At 37.2% G+C, this 12,884-nt stretch overlaps 1 protein-coding gene across 7 annotated transcripts; it reads left to right on the top strand.

The window, feature by feature from the left end:
• Nucleotides 1-3,414: 3,414 nt before the first annotated feature.
• On the top strand, nucleotides 3,415-12,189 carry LOC104600090 (sulfate transporter 1.3-like). 7 transcript variants are annotated; one of them, XM_088888491.1, is made up of 16 exons: nucleotides 3,415-3,553; nucleotides 3,637-3,780; nucleotides 3,937-4,027; nucleotides 5,805-6,169; nucleotides 6,250-6,298; nucleotides 6,414-6,621; nucleotides 6,789-6,963; nucleotides 7,053-7,118; nucleotides 7,209-7,322; nucleotides 7,403-7,519; nucleotides 7,607-7,733; nucleotides 8,612-8,898; nucleotides 8,984-9,174; nucleotides 10,296-10,381; nucleotides 10,469-10,545; nucleotides 11,608-12,189. In XM_088888491.1, exons 4-16 carry the CDS (start codon nucleotides 5,834-5,836, stop codon nucleotides 11,752-11,754), a joined length of 1,980 nt encoding a protein of 659 aa, XP_088744617.1. In that variant the 5' UTR covers nucleotides 3,415-3,553; nucleotides 3,637-3,780; nucleotides 3,937-4,027; nucleotides 5,805-5,833; the 3' UTR covers nucleotides 11,755-12,189. The 7 variants fall into 7 exon arrangements, with proteins under 7 accessions (XP_088744617.1, XP_088744618.1, XP_088744620.1 ...); XM_088888492.1 differs by having other exon boundaries at nucleotides 3,937-4,079; XM_088888494.1 differs by having other exon boundaries at nucleotides 3,537-3,636; nucleotides 3,736-3,780.
• Nucleotides 12,190-12,884: the final 695 nt, after the last annotated feature.

Below are 12,884 nucleotides of genomic sequence, written 5' to 3'. Positions count from 1 at the left end.
TTTTATGAGAGACAATTACCCATAGGACTTTAATAAATTTTGATTTATTCTATTTTTAATGATCTAATTTAAAAACAAATATGCACATGTATCAATAAGGAGGGGAAGAGGAGGTATGTGTGAGCTTTGTAGTGAAAGGACCCCTCATCTCCCCTCTTCCTCATCTCTCCAATTGTACAACCTCTTATATCTTATAAAATGTATTGTCTTAGGCCCAAAGCCCTGACCTAGGCTGGTAAAAACCCAGGCTTGGACTTTCATGCCCAGGGTGTAAGGTGAGTTAACTTGGGCTTAGGCTATGGCCCTTATCACAGGACTGAAAAAGCAATATCTGATTTAAATTTGATCCCATTAAGAGTGTTCTTAATTGAATTTATTTATAATTGGATTGAATATGGATTCACCTCTATTGGATTTGATATAATCTGATTGAATTCAATTTAAACATATATGGTTATGTATAGGTAAAATTTATATTGTATATATTAAAAAAATTGATTTGAATGTTAGGTTTTTATAATTTGGTAGTTTCAAATTTCATATAAGTAAATGTTAATTAATTTTAGGGAAAATTTCTTAAACTATTCTTATGGTTTAGCTAATTAACTAACTCTACCCTTACTGTTTACATATTGTCTTAAAGTATCCCTACTATTTCTAACAATTGATATTGTGAATAAATGCTAACGGAAAGAAACAAAATGTCAAATTTGCCCTCCACTTTCCACTGCAACCCCCCCTGCCTTACTGCTACAAGCCCATCCACCTCTGGTCTCTCTCTCTCTCTCTCTCTCTCTCTCCTCCTCCTCCTCCTCCTCCTCCTCCTCCTCCTTCTTCTTCTTCCTCTCTTCCCCCGTTTGCATCGTTTTCAGATTGCCTATTCTTATTTTGCTCACTGGGCTGAATGATCAAAACCCAAGAACTACATTGCCCCCTTCAGCACCATCCCTTTGGGTAGCTCCAAGTGTAAATAAACAATCCAGGTTTTCATGAAGGCAGCGGTGCCAAAGTAGGGGTCCCGTTCCATATATATAGAGAGAGGGAGATGAGGTGAGAGAGTGAACAGCGAGAGAGTCAACCCAACTGGAAACTAATCTGAGGCAGTGGCAAACCAACGACAGTACTCCTTTAAACGGCGGCGGTTCTCTCTTTCCAGCTGCGGATTTAGTAACTTCTCTCTCACTCTTTGCCACCTCTCTCTCATTCTTGTCTCCCTATCTCTAGTTCTCTCTTTCTCACTATCTCTCTCCTTTCTCTTTCTCTCTCCCCTTCTCTTTCACATCCCCTATTCCCGCCACCGCCATTGCAGTGGCGGATTTGGCAACCTCTATTGACCTGTAAGGTCAATCCCTTTTAAAGCACCGAATCAAAGTGGAATCCCATTAATTTGTAAGGTAAATCCTGCTACAACTTGCAACCTGCTTTGACAGAATGCTCCAATAGGGTTCCTAGCGGAATCCTTTTTAAAAGCACTGAATCAAAGCTTATGACATTATCGTGTTTCTTCTCCTTCTCATCTTCTCTCTCTTGAAACTTCATCACTTTCCATCGGGTCCGAATGTAGTAGGCACGTTAGGTAAGCACAATGAGTGAGCACGTAATAGCTGTGTGACACATGCCCCAGTTAATGCGCCTTTCATCCAAATGTTTTTGCTCCGTTAGACATAAATTATTCATTATTTTATTATCTTTGTCAAAATAATTAAAAATAAAAATAATGAAAAAGGAAAACCTAAACGTGTTGAGAGTTGGGACTCATTTACGTTTTCCTTTTTTATTGTTTTTTATTTTTAATTATTTTGACAAAGATAATAAAATAGTGGATAGTTTTTATCTAATGGAGCAAAAACATTTGGATGAAAGGCACATTAGCTAGGACATGTGTCACAGCCATTACGTGCTCACTTACTGTGCTTACCTAACGTGCCTACTACATCCAGACCCCTTTCCATCACAAGAAAAAAAATCTAATTATTTTGGGCTTCCCCTATCCTCACTCGGTGATCGGCAACCTCCCTGATTTGGCATTGCTGATTCACAACCATATCTGGGTATCTAGGTATTTCTAGCATCGCTACCTCCCTGATTTGGTTTTCACGACAAGATAGTTCATCATCTGGGTTTCTGGGTATTTCTCCCTAATTCACAGCCATCTCTCTCTCTCTTGCTGGTGTGTTTTTTGGGTTTTGGGGTATTTATGGGTGGAACTCTTCGGTGGCCTCCCTAATTCATAGCCATTAATAGAGGCCTTATGGTGGTTTGAGAACAATGCAATTTCAATTTGCAATTGATTTTTCGGAATCAATTAACAAAGGACTGCAATGCCATCTCTCTCTCTCTCTCCGGTGTGTTTTTTGGGTTGGTGGGTATTTATGGGTGGAACTCTTTAACGACATTCTTGAGGCCCTACGACGGTCTAAGAATGATGCAACTTCAATTTGCAGTTGATTTCTTAGAGTCCATTAATAGAGGCCCTACAGTGGTTTGAGAACAATGCAATTTTGATTTGCAGTTGATTTCTTGGAATCCATTAAGGCCCTACGGCGGGGACAATGAGAGGAGAGAGAGAGAGAGGAATGGGAAAGAGAAGGGTAGTTTGGGAATTAAAAAAATGAGCAGTCATGTGCTATTACGTGTGAACGGAGTATGACAGAAAGTTAACGACAATGAAGGTTTTAGACAATTGTCAGAAAGAATAAGGATACTTTAAGACAATATGTAAACAGTAAAAATAGATTTAGTCAATTAACTAAACTATAAGAATAGTTTAAGAAATTATAAAATATAAGATCAAAGTCATTGTTAATTTATTTTATTAATACCATATAATATTTTTATCATTTTTAATTTATACCATTCAAATGCTCAATATCAATCACGATCCGAAGTTCGATTTAAATTCAACATAAGATCTGATTCGAATTTGAAATTTGGATCTTTGACATCCGATCCGATTCGATCCGTTGCAGCTCTTGCTCTGCCCACAACGGTAAAAAGAAACCCGACTGAAAGTCTAAAACCCACAACGAACCTGGCAGTAATCACGGCCCAGTTAAAAGTTTCAACCCTCCACTTCCAACTCAGTAGTGCTCAGGCTATAACCCTTATCATAAATGCTAAAGCCGGCCCAGACCGGTCCCTTCTTGCCCCATGATAAAAAAGCAACCCGATTGAAACCCACGACGAACCTGGCCGTTATTACAGCCCGGTTAAAAGTTTATCGAGACACGTACCACGTGGGTCCACTATCTAACGACAACAGGAGAAAAGGGAAAGATAACAACCATAGAAAGTCTACAAAGTCGTCTTTTTCGGTTTGACTTTGCTGTACTTGTTGATAGTAGACAAGTTTAGGTGGCAATTTCGTAAATAAACTTCTTTCACAGACAAAAAAGTGAAAAACATGCCCAACGAAAAATCCACTCCGTTGGAATTTTAGGAATCCATGATGAAGCCAGCTTGTGGAATTGGAATTTTGCAGGTTTGGTGGGATTGAATTTTATATGTTTCTGCAATCCCAAAAGGGTGGTCGGAACAGATGGAAGTTATCATGGTAATGCTGATTTTCTTTACCTCCCTCCATTCGTTTTCGAAATCTCTGTTAATCAAACAGGAAGAAAAAACCGACCATTTCAGGTTCGTTGCATCTGGACGGATTTTGAGGAGCTTTTGTTCCTGTTCGTGATCTCCTTTACTAGGATTTGAAAATTTTCTTTATGATGATCATTATTTCAGAAAGACGAGGACCGTCGAGTGTGGGCGAACGAAAAAGTTGATGTGGTAATGCTCTCTTCTGGGTTATTCTTCTCTTAATTAATTTTATGGTTTCTTGTTCCTTGTTTCCTTATTTTTGTCTGAATCTCTTCTAGGTCTGTAAAGGGATTCTGAGTACTGCTTTTGAATATTTTTTTCTTCTCTATATACCTTTTTAAGTAGGAAACAGTTTTCAAGGATATTACGGAGTGGTCCACTATCGATGGCTTTCATGCAATGCTTTTGCGCCAAGGAAGAAGAAGAGGAGAACTAGGTGCGGCCAACACTCTCTAGTAGCAGCCTTTATTCATATACCAACATACAAAGTAAAAACTATACCCTTTTCATGAATAGCTGAAAAAATTGTGGGTTTTAAGTAACTTGATTGAAAGCGGTAATCAAACATATTTCGCCAGTCTCTGAAAGATATATATTCTTATCTCTTTTTCTCTGTTTTGAACATGAACAATAAAAGGAGTTATTACATAAAAAAAAATCTGGGTTATAATTAATTTGATAGTGGAAGCCATCAGTACAAGAATTGTGATGTGTTTGATTGAATGGTGGAGTTGGATTTTGAGTTCTGGAAAGTAACATTTGAAGTACCCAGAAATATTTTATCTCTTTTTCCCATTTTATTCTTTTTATTAACTTTCTTGGAGAAATTAGGACTTTTGTTTTTACTAGACGAGATTTCACTCTGGTTTTTATTTTATTTTGGTAGGAATACTATTCTACTTTATCGTTATTCTTTTCTGCTTTTGCTTTTTCCATGTCGACTCTTTATAGAGCGTATCCTTTGTGTGTGTCATGACTGGTTCTATACGCACTCTTCAGAATAGGAATCTTAAATTAAAAATGGGAGTCACGTTCTATCTTTTGAAGAAGCAGTGTATAATTGGCTATTTTTAATTTATTTTTGGTTGTGTAGTGGTGGTGGTATTGAAGGAGTGCTTTCTTTTCTTTTGGTATTTGCAAATTATCATTCACTTTATATTATGTGATCACTACACTGCTCCTTCGATGCCATTCTGATGTCATCTCACGGTGAAAGGGGCTAAAGTTCACTTTTCCAATTTTCAAATCCAAATTCTTAACCACCATCGTCATTGCTGGAGGATGTTAATTTAGTTGATTACTTTATTATCTTTCCAAGAATAACCTAGGAAGAAAAGAGGTGAGAGAAAGGAGCTGGAAGTTGGGGAAGGGGATTGGAGAGGTAGGAAGAAGGTAGCTTTATCCTTGTAGGACTCTAGCAGTTGCCATCAAAATGTTCAAGTCAACTACTTAAAACCTAAACTACATTTTTATGTCCATAATAATTTGAGTTTGAGGGGAGATCACCTTCTTACATCAACAATTTGGTATTCAGTATTCTATAACCTTGGTGTCGGTTAGTCATAACTTTTAAATTCCAAGGCACATATGTCATGTGAAGAATCTGGATTTATTCTTCCAAGACATGGTTAAGATTGTCTATCAGGTTGAGAAGTTTGACCTGGAATTTCTGTTATAACTATATATAATCAAGAGCACCCCACCCCCCTGATGCATTCAGTGTCAAGTAAGGCTTTGGACATCTGAACTAATGCTATCTAGCCTTTCTCTGTGGGAGCTCTAATACCCTCCATTTCTTCTTGTTGGTGGCATTGAGAACAAAATCTATCTACTAAACGACGGTTTGTTCTTTCTAAGTGGTTATACTCCATTCTGGAATCATTAAATTTTCTCTTTTCTTTTCAGTTTTGTGTTAAATATTCTTACATTCTCCAAGAAGCAAAGGGCAGTCAGATCAAACTCCAAATGTAACTTTGGTTTTTGAATCTTGAGCTATGCACTTAATTGACTACATGACCAGTATGCTACTGAAAACATGTCAAATGGTTTTCATTCTTTACGCAAAATTATACATTTTTGCACTTAGCCAACCCCATGTAGTTGGGATAAGGCATGGATGATGATGATGATATACTTTTGCACTTCTAATTTTACACCAGAGCTAGTATTTTATCATTTCTGATCAAGTTTGTCTTATTTTACCTCCATTGCAGGAAATTTTGATACATAGTTACAGTTTCCAATGGGTCATTCTGACAAAGAAGGACTCGGAACAAAGGAGATGGACATCAGAAGCATGTCATCTTCACGCCATCACATGGAAAACTTGCCATATGTTCACAAGGTGGGAGTGTCTCCACGGCAGAACCTGCTGAAGGAATTTGCATCAACTATGAAGGAAACATTCTTTGCTGATGATCCTTTACGCCCTTTCAAGGACCAACCAGGATCAAGAAGGTTTATCCTAGGTCTTCAGGCTGTTTTCCCCATCTTGGAGTGGGGGAGGAACTACAGCTTAACAAAGCTTAAAGGAGATATTATTGCAGGACTCACTATTGCAAGTCTCTGTATACCTCAGGTAGATAAAAGAAGGATAATAAACTTCTGATTTGTTTGCAAATGTTGACTATTCTAACAACTCTTTTACTTGCAAAATAGGATATTGGATATTCAAATCTAGCAAATCTGTCTCCCCAGTATGGATTATGTAAGTTTCTGTAATGCTGATCCATACCTTCCATTCTTTGTTGTTTACATGCATTTATGATTTCTTTCAGATCCCCTTATGAGTATTTCCTTCTGTTATCTGTGTGCTATTGTAGACTCCAGCTTTGTTCCCCCATTAGTTTATGCCTTCATGGGAAGTTCAAGAGACATTGCCATTGGACCAGTGGCAGTGGTGTCTCTCTTGCTAGGAACTCTGCTCCAGGATGAGATTGATCCTGTTAAACATGCAGAAGAGTACCGTCGCCTGGCATTTACAGCTACCTTTTTTGCTGGAATCACTCAAGCTGCCCTTGGGTTTCTTAGGTAATTGTTTTTTTTTTTTTATGTTTTATTTGTAAGTTTCAAGTACCTGTCCCTGCATCTTATGTTTCAAGTAATTCTGTTTGTTACCTTTCTTTTCCCTGATTTATTTGCTCTTTTTGCAATTAAAATGTTTGTGAAACATTAAATGTTCTTTACATTGTTTTCAGATTGGGATTCCTGATTGACTTCCTATCCCATGCTGCCATTGTTGGGTTTATGGGTGGGGCTGCCATTACAATTGCACTTCAACAGCTCAAAGGTTTTCTTGGGATTCAAAATTTCACAAAGAAAGCTGACATTGTTTCTGTAATGCACTCAGTTGTGGGTTCAGCACACCACGGGGTAAGCTTGATATAAAACTGAAAATAATGAGCCATCAAGTTGTCCTCTGGCTTCAAACCCAAGTTTCTTAACTTTACTACATTTTGCAGTGGAACTGGCAGACTGTACTCATAGGAGCAGTATTCTTAAGTTTCCTTCTATTTTCCAAGTACATAGTAAGAGCTTTTTACTCCCTACTACTGTATAACTTCAATTTTATGGGATTGAATGATGTTCCCAATTCTTACATGATTTGAGGGTAACAGGGAAAGAAGAACAAGAAACTTTTTTGGGTACCTGCAATTGCCCCATTGATCTCCGTTGTCCTCTCCACCTTTTTTGTGTATATCACCCGTGCAGACAAGAAAGGTGTTCAAATTGTAAGTGAGAACTTTTGGTGAATTTATAACATGGAATTACTATAAGTCATTGCAACTATTGCTTCTATTTACTTATGAAGGTGCGGCATATAGAGAAGGGCATCAACCCATCATCAGTACATGAAATCTATTTCAGTGGCCATTATGTTCTGAAAGGATTCAAGATTGGTGTTGTGGCTGGTATGATAGCATTGACGGTAAGTCAGTTCTGCACTACTTATTCAATAAAAGGTGATTGATTGATTCTTTCCCGTGTCTAATAACAAATGTGTTGGATTTGTTAGGAAGCTATAGCAATAGGAAGAACATTTGCATCCATGAAGGACTATCAAATTGATGGAAACAAAGAAATGGTTGCACTAGGAACAATGAATATTGTTGGTTCAATGACTTCCTGTTATGTGGCCACAGGTGAGGCAAAATATAGAAGTAAAAAAAAAAAGAATAATGCTATAAATTATAATAGAACAAAATTATTCAAGGAAATGGAAATGAGAATGTTTATCTTCACTTGAACAAGGACATGTCTCTACAGTCCTGTCAGCTACACCATGGGTATGGATACACAACAGGCTCAGACCAAGGGGATAATTATAGGGGTGTCAATTGGACTGGATTTGGTCCAATCCAATCCAGTCCAGTGTGAGTCCATTATAAATGAACCAGGTCCAATCCAGTCCAATGAATATTTTGGACCATTTTGGACCGGCCCAATTCAATGTCTGGATCATCCAATCTGTTTAAATTCATTTTGATTTAGATTGGTTTCAACCCAAGCCTGGCCCACTGACACCTATATTCTTATCTTGTATCAATGGACCAGATATTGGCTTAATCCAACCCAATCCAATATAAATTTATTACAGACGGATCATCCAATAAATACTTCGGACCGGATTGGTCCAATCCAATATGTCTTGTTGGTCTGTCCAATCCGTCCAAATTGATTTTAGATTGGATGGGGTCCAATCCAAAACCGGTCCATTGACACCCTTAGATAATTACAAAGAAAAGGTCCAAAGATGGCTGTGTACCCATCCATCATGGTGAGTTTTTTAAAGGCCAGGAAAAATCAAGGAAATGGTTCCCTAACTTTACCAATAAATGGCTAAGTCATCTGATCAGGTTAAATTTCTGCATATTGGATATAGCAGCTAAAACATGCATGTTTAGAGTATAGATGGCATGTACGCTCGGGTTGGATGAAGTCATAAACTTAGGATCCTCTCTCTCTCTCTCACCCACACACATCTATACATCTGGATTGACAAGATCCCCTTCTTATGCAGGTTCATTCTCACGTTCAGCTGTGAATTACATGGCTGGTTGCCAAACTGCAGTTTCCAATATTGTAATGTCCTGTGTTGTATTACTAACCTTGGAACTGATCACACCTCTCTTTAAATATACGCCGAATGCCATCCTTTCTTCTATCATTATTTCTGCTGTGATTGGACTAATCGATTATGAGGCAGCACTTCTCATATGGAAGATTGATAAATTTGATTTTATTGCTTGCATGGGAGCCTTCTTTGGTGTAGTTTTTGTTTCTGTTGAGATTGGTCTATTAATTGCGGTAAGGATTGGTATTTACAATCTCCCACATTAGATCTCATCTCTCAGTTTGCGTCCACTTAATTTGCTTTCCTTTGTTATAATAGGTCTCTATATCCTTTTCTAAAATCCTCCTACAAGTGACAAGGCCACGTACTGCAGTACTTGGAAAGATCCCCGGGACTACTGTCTACAGGAACGTTGCACAATACCTTGATGCAACAAAGGTTCCTGGAACACTCATTGTGAGAGTTGATTCCGCTATCTATTTTTCCAACTCCAACTATGTTAAGGAGAGGTAGAGATGCTCTTTTAAGCCTTTTGTCACTCTCTGTTCACTTGCTTTTCTCTCTTGACAGGATGCATTAATTGTGTAAAAATTGCTCAAGACTTTTCTTGTGAAGCTTAGATTTGGTAAACTTCAAAAATACAATTCCAGGAAAAGGAAGAAAGTATGGAAATATTAACCAAGTAATACAGAAAATTTTCACATGAAAACTTCTGCCTAACGGAGTTGCTCATGGCTGAAGATCAGAGGCTTCCAATTCTCTTCCTAAAAGCACTCTCCCTGATATTTCTCTAATTCCATTTTTTCTTTAGTTGAGTGGTTGGAGTTCTACAAAGTGCTTAACTTTAGCTCTAAGTGGTATAAATGCACTAAAATGAAATAACAGGAAACAAGTCAAAACACTGCCTAATACTACTTCTATGCTGCATGCTGTTAATGGTTATTTATTACCACCATTCTAGGGCTTGATAATTTGTTAAAATTTATAGACAGGAGCCCTCATTTTCAAAAGCATTGCAGTGTTGAACATAACATGACACTCCTGTTAGAACAAAGTTTTATTTCGTTATCCTCTCATCTATTATTTGCATCTTATATATATCCTATTAGGGGTAAACGTTCAATACTCACGGCTGACAGATATGGGAATTATATAGATAGATAGATGGCATGCCTGCCTTCATATGGTCTACAAAGGATATATATTTGGTGAACATCTAGTCTGAATATAGCTATAGAATAACCAGTTTTATAGATTGTGCCTAGGAAATTTTCATAGGTGTACTATTCTTGGCTTTATCCATCCAAAATGACAAAAATATCTGATTATTAGAATCATTTGGATGAATATTAACTTTTTTCCTCATCCCTATTCTCGAGGATCTCCTATGTTTGATTGATAGGTATTATGATATGGTGCCCATGTATGGCAAATTTATAGCACAGGAAGATCAGATATGTAGACATCCTGAAGCACTTATTTATAATTCTTTAAGTTCAATAGATAACACAAGTCATCCCATACTGAGAATATGAGTTTTGGTATTAGAAATCCTTTTGGACTATTCCAATTTCCTACAGCCACTACAGATATAATAGTGATCCCAATATATAAACCCACCTTTTTGCAGGATCTTAAGATGGTTAACTGATGAGGAAGAACAACTGAAAATAAAGGACATAGCTAGAATCCAGTTCTTGATTGTTGACATGTCACGTGAGTAATCAAAATCTAATCTTGATGCCTTTCTTATATTTACTATTATTGAACTCATCTTTATGATTTATTTTGTGCTTGCTACAGCCGTTATTGACATTGACACCAGTGGCATTCATGCCTTGGAAGAGTTACACAGGAGTCTTCAGAAGAGGGATGTTCAGGTAATTTATAACCATCCTATTTTATGGATAATAGAAGGACAGGTTCATAGTTTTGGTAGAAATGTTTTGGTTTATTTTATTTTCATATTGTTTGGGGGGGAGGTTAAGATGGGAAAACATTTTTTAGATTTGGCCTCCTAATACTTAAACTCTGCTTTATCAAGAACTTAAATTATTCTTTTCCCACTATAGGAAACAAATTTTCTAAATGAGTTTTATAGAATTATCCCAGGAGAAATGCTAGTAAGTGAGTTTATGCAATTCTTGAATACTTCCAATATTGCAGGATCCATGTCTAACCTTGTTTTGTTGTGTGGTCTTTCCCATGGGTTAACCATGTCCATAAACTTGTTCTTCTTATCTCAGTGAGGGAAACAGGCAGCATAAATATTCTAGAGAAGCTTCCCTCTCCAGAAAATATTTTCCCTCTGAGAATATAATAAGATCATTCAAAACAAGCAATATATAATTTTCATTGCATAAGAACAGTATTGTGGCGACACCATGGCATTAGTACCAAAGGCCTGTCATTCAAGGAATTTCTATTCTTATTAATCCAAACTGTTCAACAAATAATCATTATAGTCAACATAATATATCTTTAAAGGTCTGACACAACTGGACTGCTTCATTAATTTCTATGAAGTGGATCAGTATTGGGGAGCACAACCACAAGAATAATAGCTAAAAAAAAAGATATATCTGCCCATTAAGAAAAAAAAAAAACTGAAGTAAAATCATCTACTTATGAATAGCTAAAATCTATATGGTTGAAGCTTATATTTGGCCTAGAAGATTTTTGTATATGAAGTTCTAGTGGATGTTCAGTCAGATTTGGAAATGGATTAGGATAGCTTGGGTACAAGTACAGCCATAAATTTTATAACACCAGGAACTTCTAAGGTTTCTCCATATTATACCACTCATCAAACTCTTTTGGCATAAATTACCAAAACAAAGGCATAGACAAAGATTGAAACGGTCTTAGAATATAATTTCTCACATTGAAACTGTAAAAATATTGGGAGTACCTTATTACAACTCTTATGCTATTATTTACAGCTTGTTCTAGCAAATCCTGGGCAAGTGGTGATCGACAAGCTTCATGCATCCAACTTCGCGAACTTGGTTGGTGAGGACAAGATTTTCCTCACCGTGGCAGATGCAATTCTAACTTGTGCTCCAAAAATGATGGTAGATGAAGTTTGATAAGAAGTTCAACACAAAATCCAACTTCCTCTATTGGAAAGTGTTAAGATCTAGGAAGAGATGGTCCTTGGCATGGCTCAATAAAACGAAGCAATACAAAACAGGCAAATAGTGTAGTAGCAGTTGTTTTCAGAGAAGTTGGAAGAAGAGAAAACATAGACACTCAGTGAAGGAGAATGAAGGAGCAAAGAGTGCCTCCTCCTATATCATGACTCATGAGGCCGCCCTAAAAATGGAATGGTTGAGCCAAGTGGTGGATGGGACTGTGGAGAAAAAAGTAGAGAGAAATTTGAGTGGGGAGGGGGGTGGCGTTGTCTTTTGTGTTTGTGAGTGCTTTTCATTTGTATGGACCAATAATTGAGCCTAAAGGAGTTGTATAATTTCCTGATAATAGAAATGGAAATTAAATTAGGTAGACAAGGGTTTTATCTTTTAGTTGTGGCCACGTCACACACTCAAACGATGGCAATACAGACTTACTTGATTAAGACCATACGTGAAACGCTAAGGTCAACTAAAGCAAGAAAACAATGACGCCATACCACTAGATGAGGAGACCGGATCTGCGCCTCACACGCATATCCTACCATGGGAACATCTCCCGTACTTTTAAACTTATTATTCACGGGAGATATTCTCAATGCACGGTGAAATCGCATGTGAGGCGCCCAAGTGTGTCTCCAAGATGAGTAGGTGTATCTTAGGCCATGTAGGCGAGCGGATCTGCTCCTCACACCTGGCGCTTCACACGCACATCTTATCATGCATTGGGAACATTTTCTGCACTTATTAGTTATTATTCACGGGAGATGTTTTCAATACATGGTAGATGTGCCTGTGAGGCGCCCATTTGTGCAGAGCAGATTCCGCTTCCATGTAGGCCATGTTTGGGAGTGTTTATATTAAAAATAAGTGTTTATTCAAATACACTTATTTGCATTTGGCATCTAGATTTTTCAAGTGCTTATTTTTTTAAATAAACACGTATTTTATTGAGCATTTGGTGGTCTTTTTTTCTAATTAGCACTTAGTGTGCTTTCATAAAAGTACTTTCGTAAAAATATTTTATTTTCATAAAAGTACTTTTATAAAGTGTTTTTGTAAAAGTGATTTTATAAATTTTATAAATT

This window comes from Nelumbo nucifera, chromosome 5 (assembly GCF_055504915.1).
Source record: "Nelumbo nucifera cultivar China Antique chromosome 5, China Antique-T2T, whole genome shotgun sequence".
Classification (NCBI taxonomy): domain Eukaryota; kingdom Viridiplantae; phylum Streptophyta; class Magnoliopsida; order Proteales; family Nelumbonaceae; genus Nelumbo; species Nelumbo nucifera.
The sequence above is the reverse complement of the archived record's forward strand: the minus strand, read 5'-3'. Positions and strand labels throughout refer to the sequence as shown.

Bases quoted from the DNA above. Each gene is read 5' to 3' on its own strand.
- LOC104600090 (XM_088888491.1), top strand. From the start codon at position 5,834: ATGGGTCATTCTGACAAAGAAGGACTCGGAACAAAGGAGATGGACATC. The intron at 7,734-8,611 runs GTGAGGCAAAAT...CTTCTTATGCAG, and splicing joins TTCCTGTTATGTGGCCACAG to GTTCATTCTCACGTTCAGCT. The intron at 10,546-11,607 runs GTAATTTATAAC...TATTATTTACAG, and splicing joins TTCAGAAGAGGGATGTTCAG to CTTGTTCTAGCAAATCCTGG.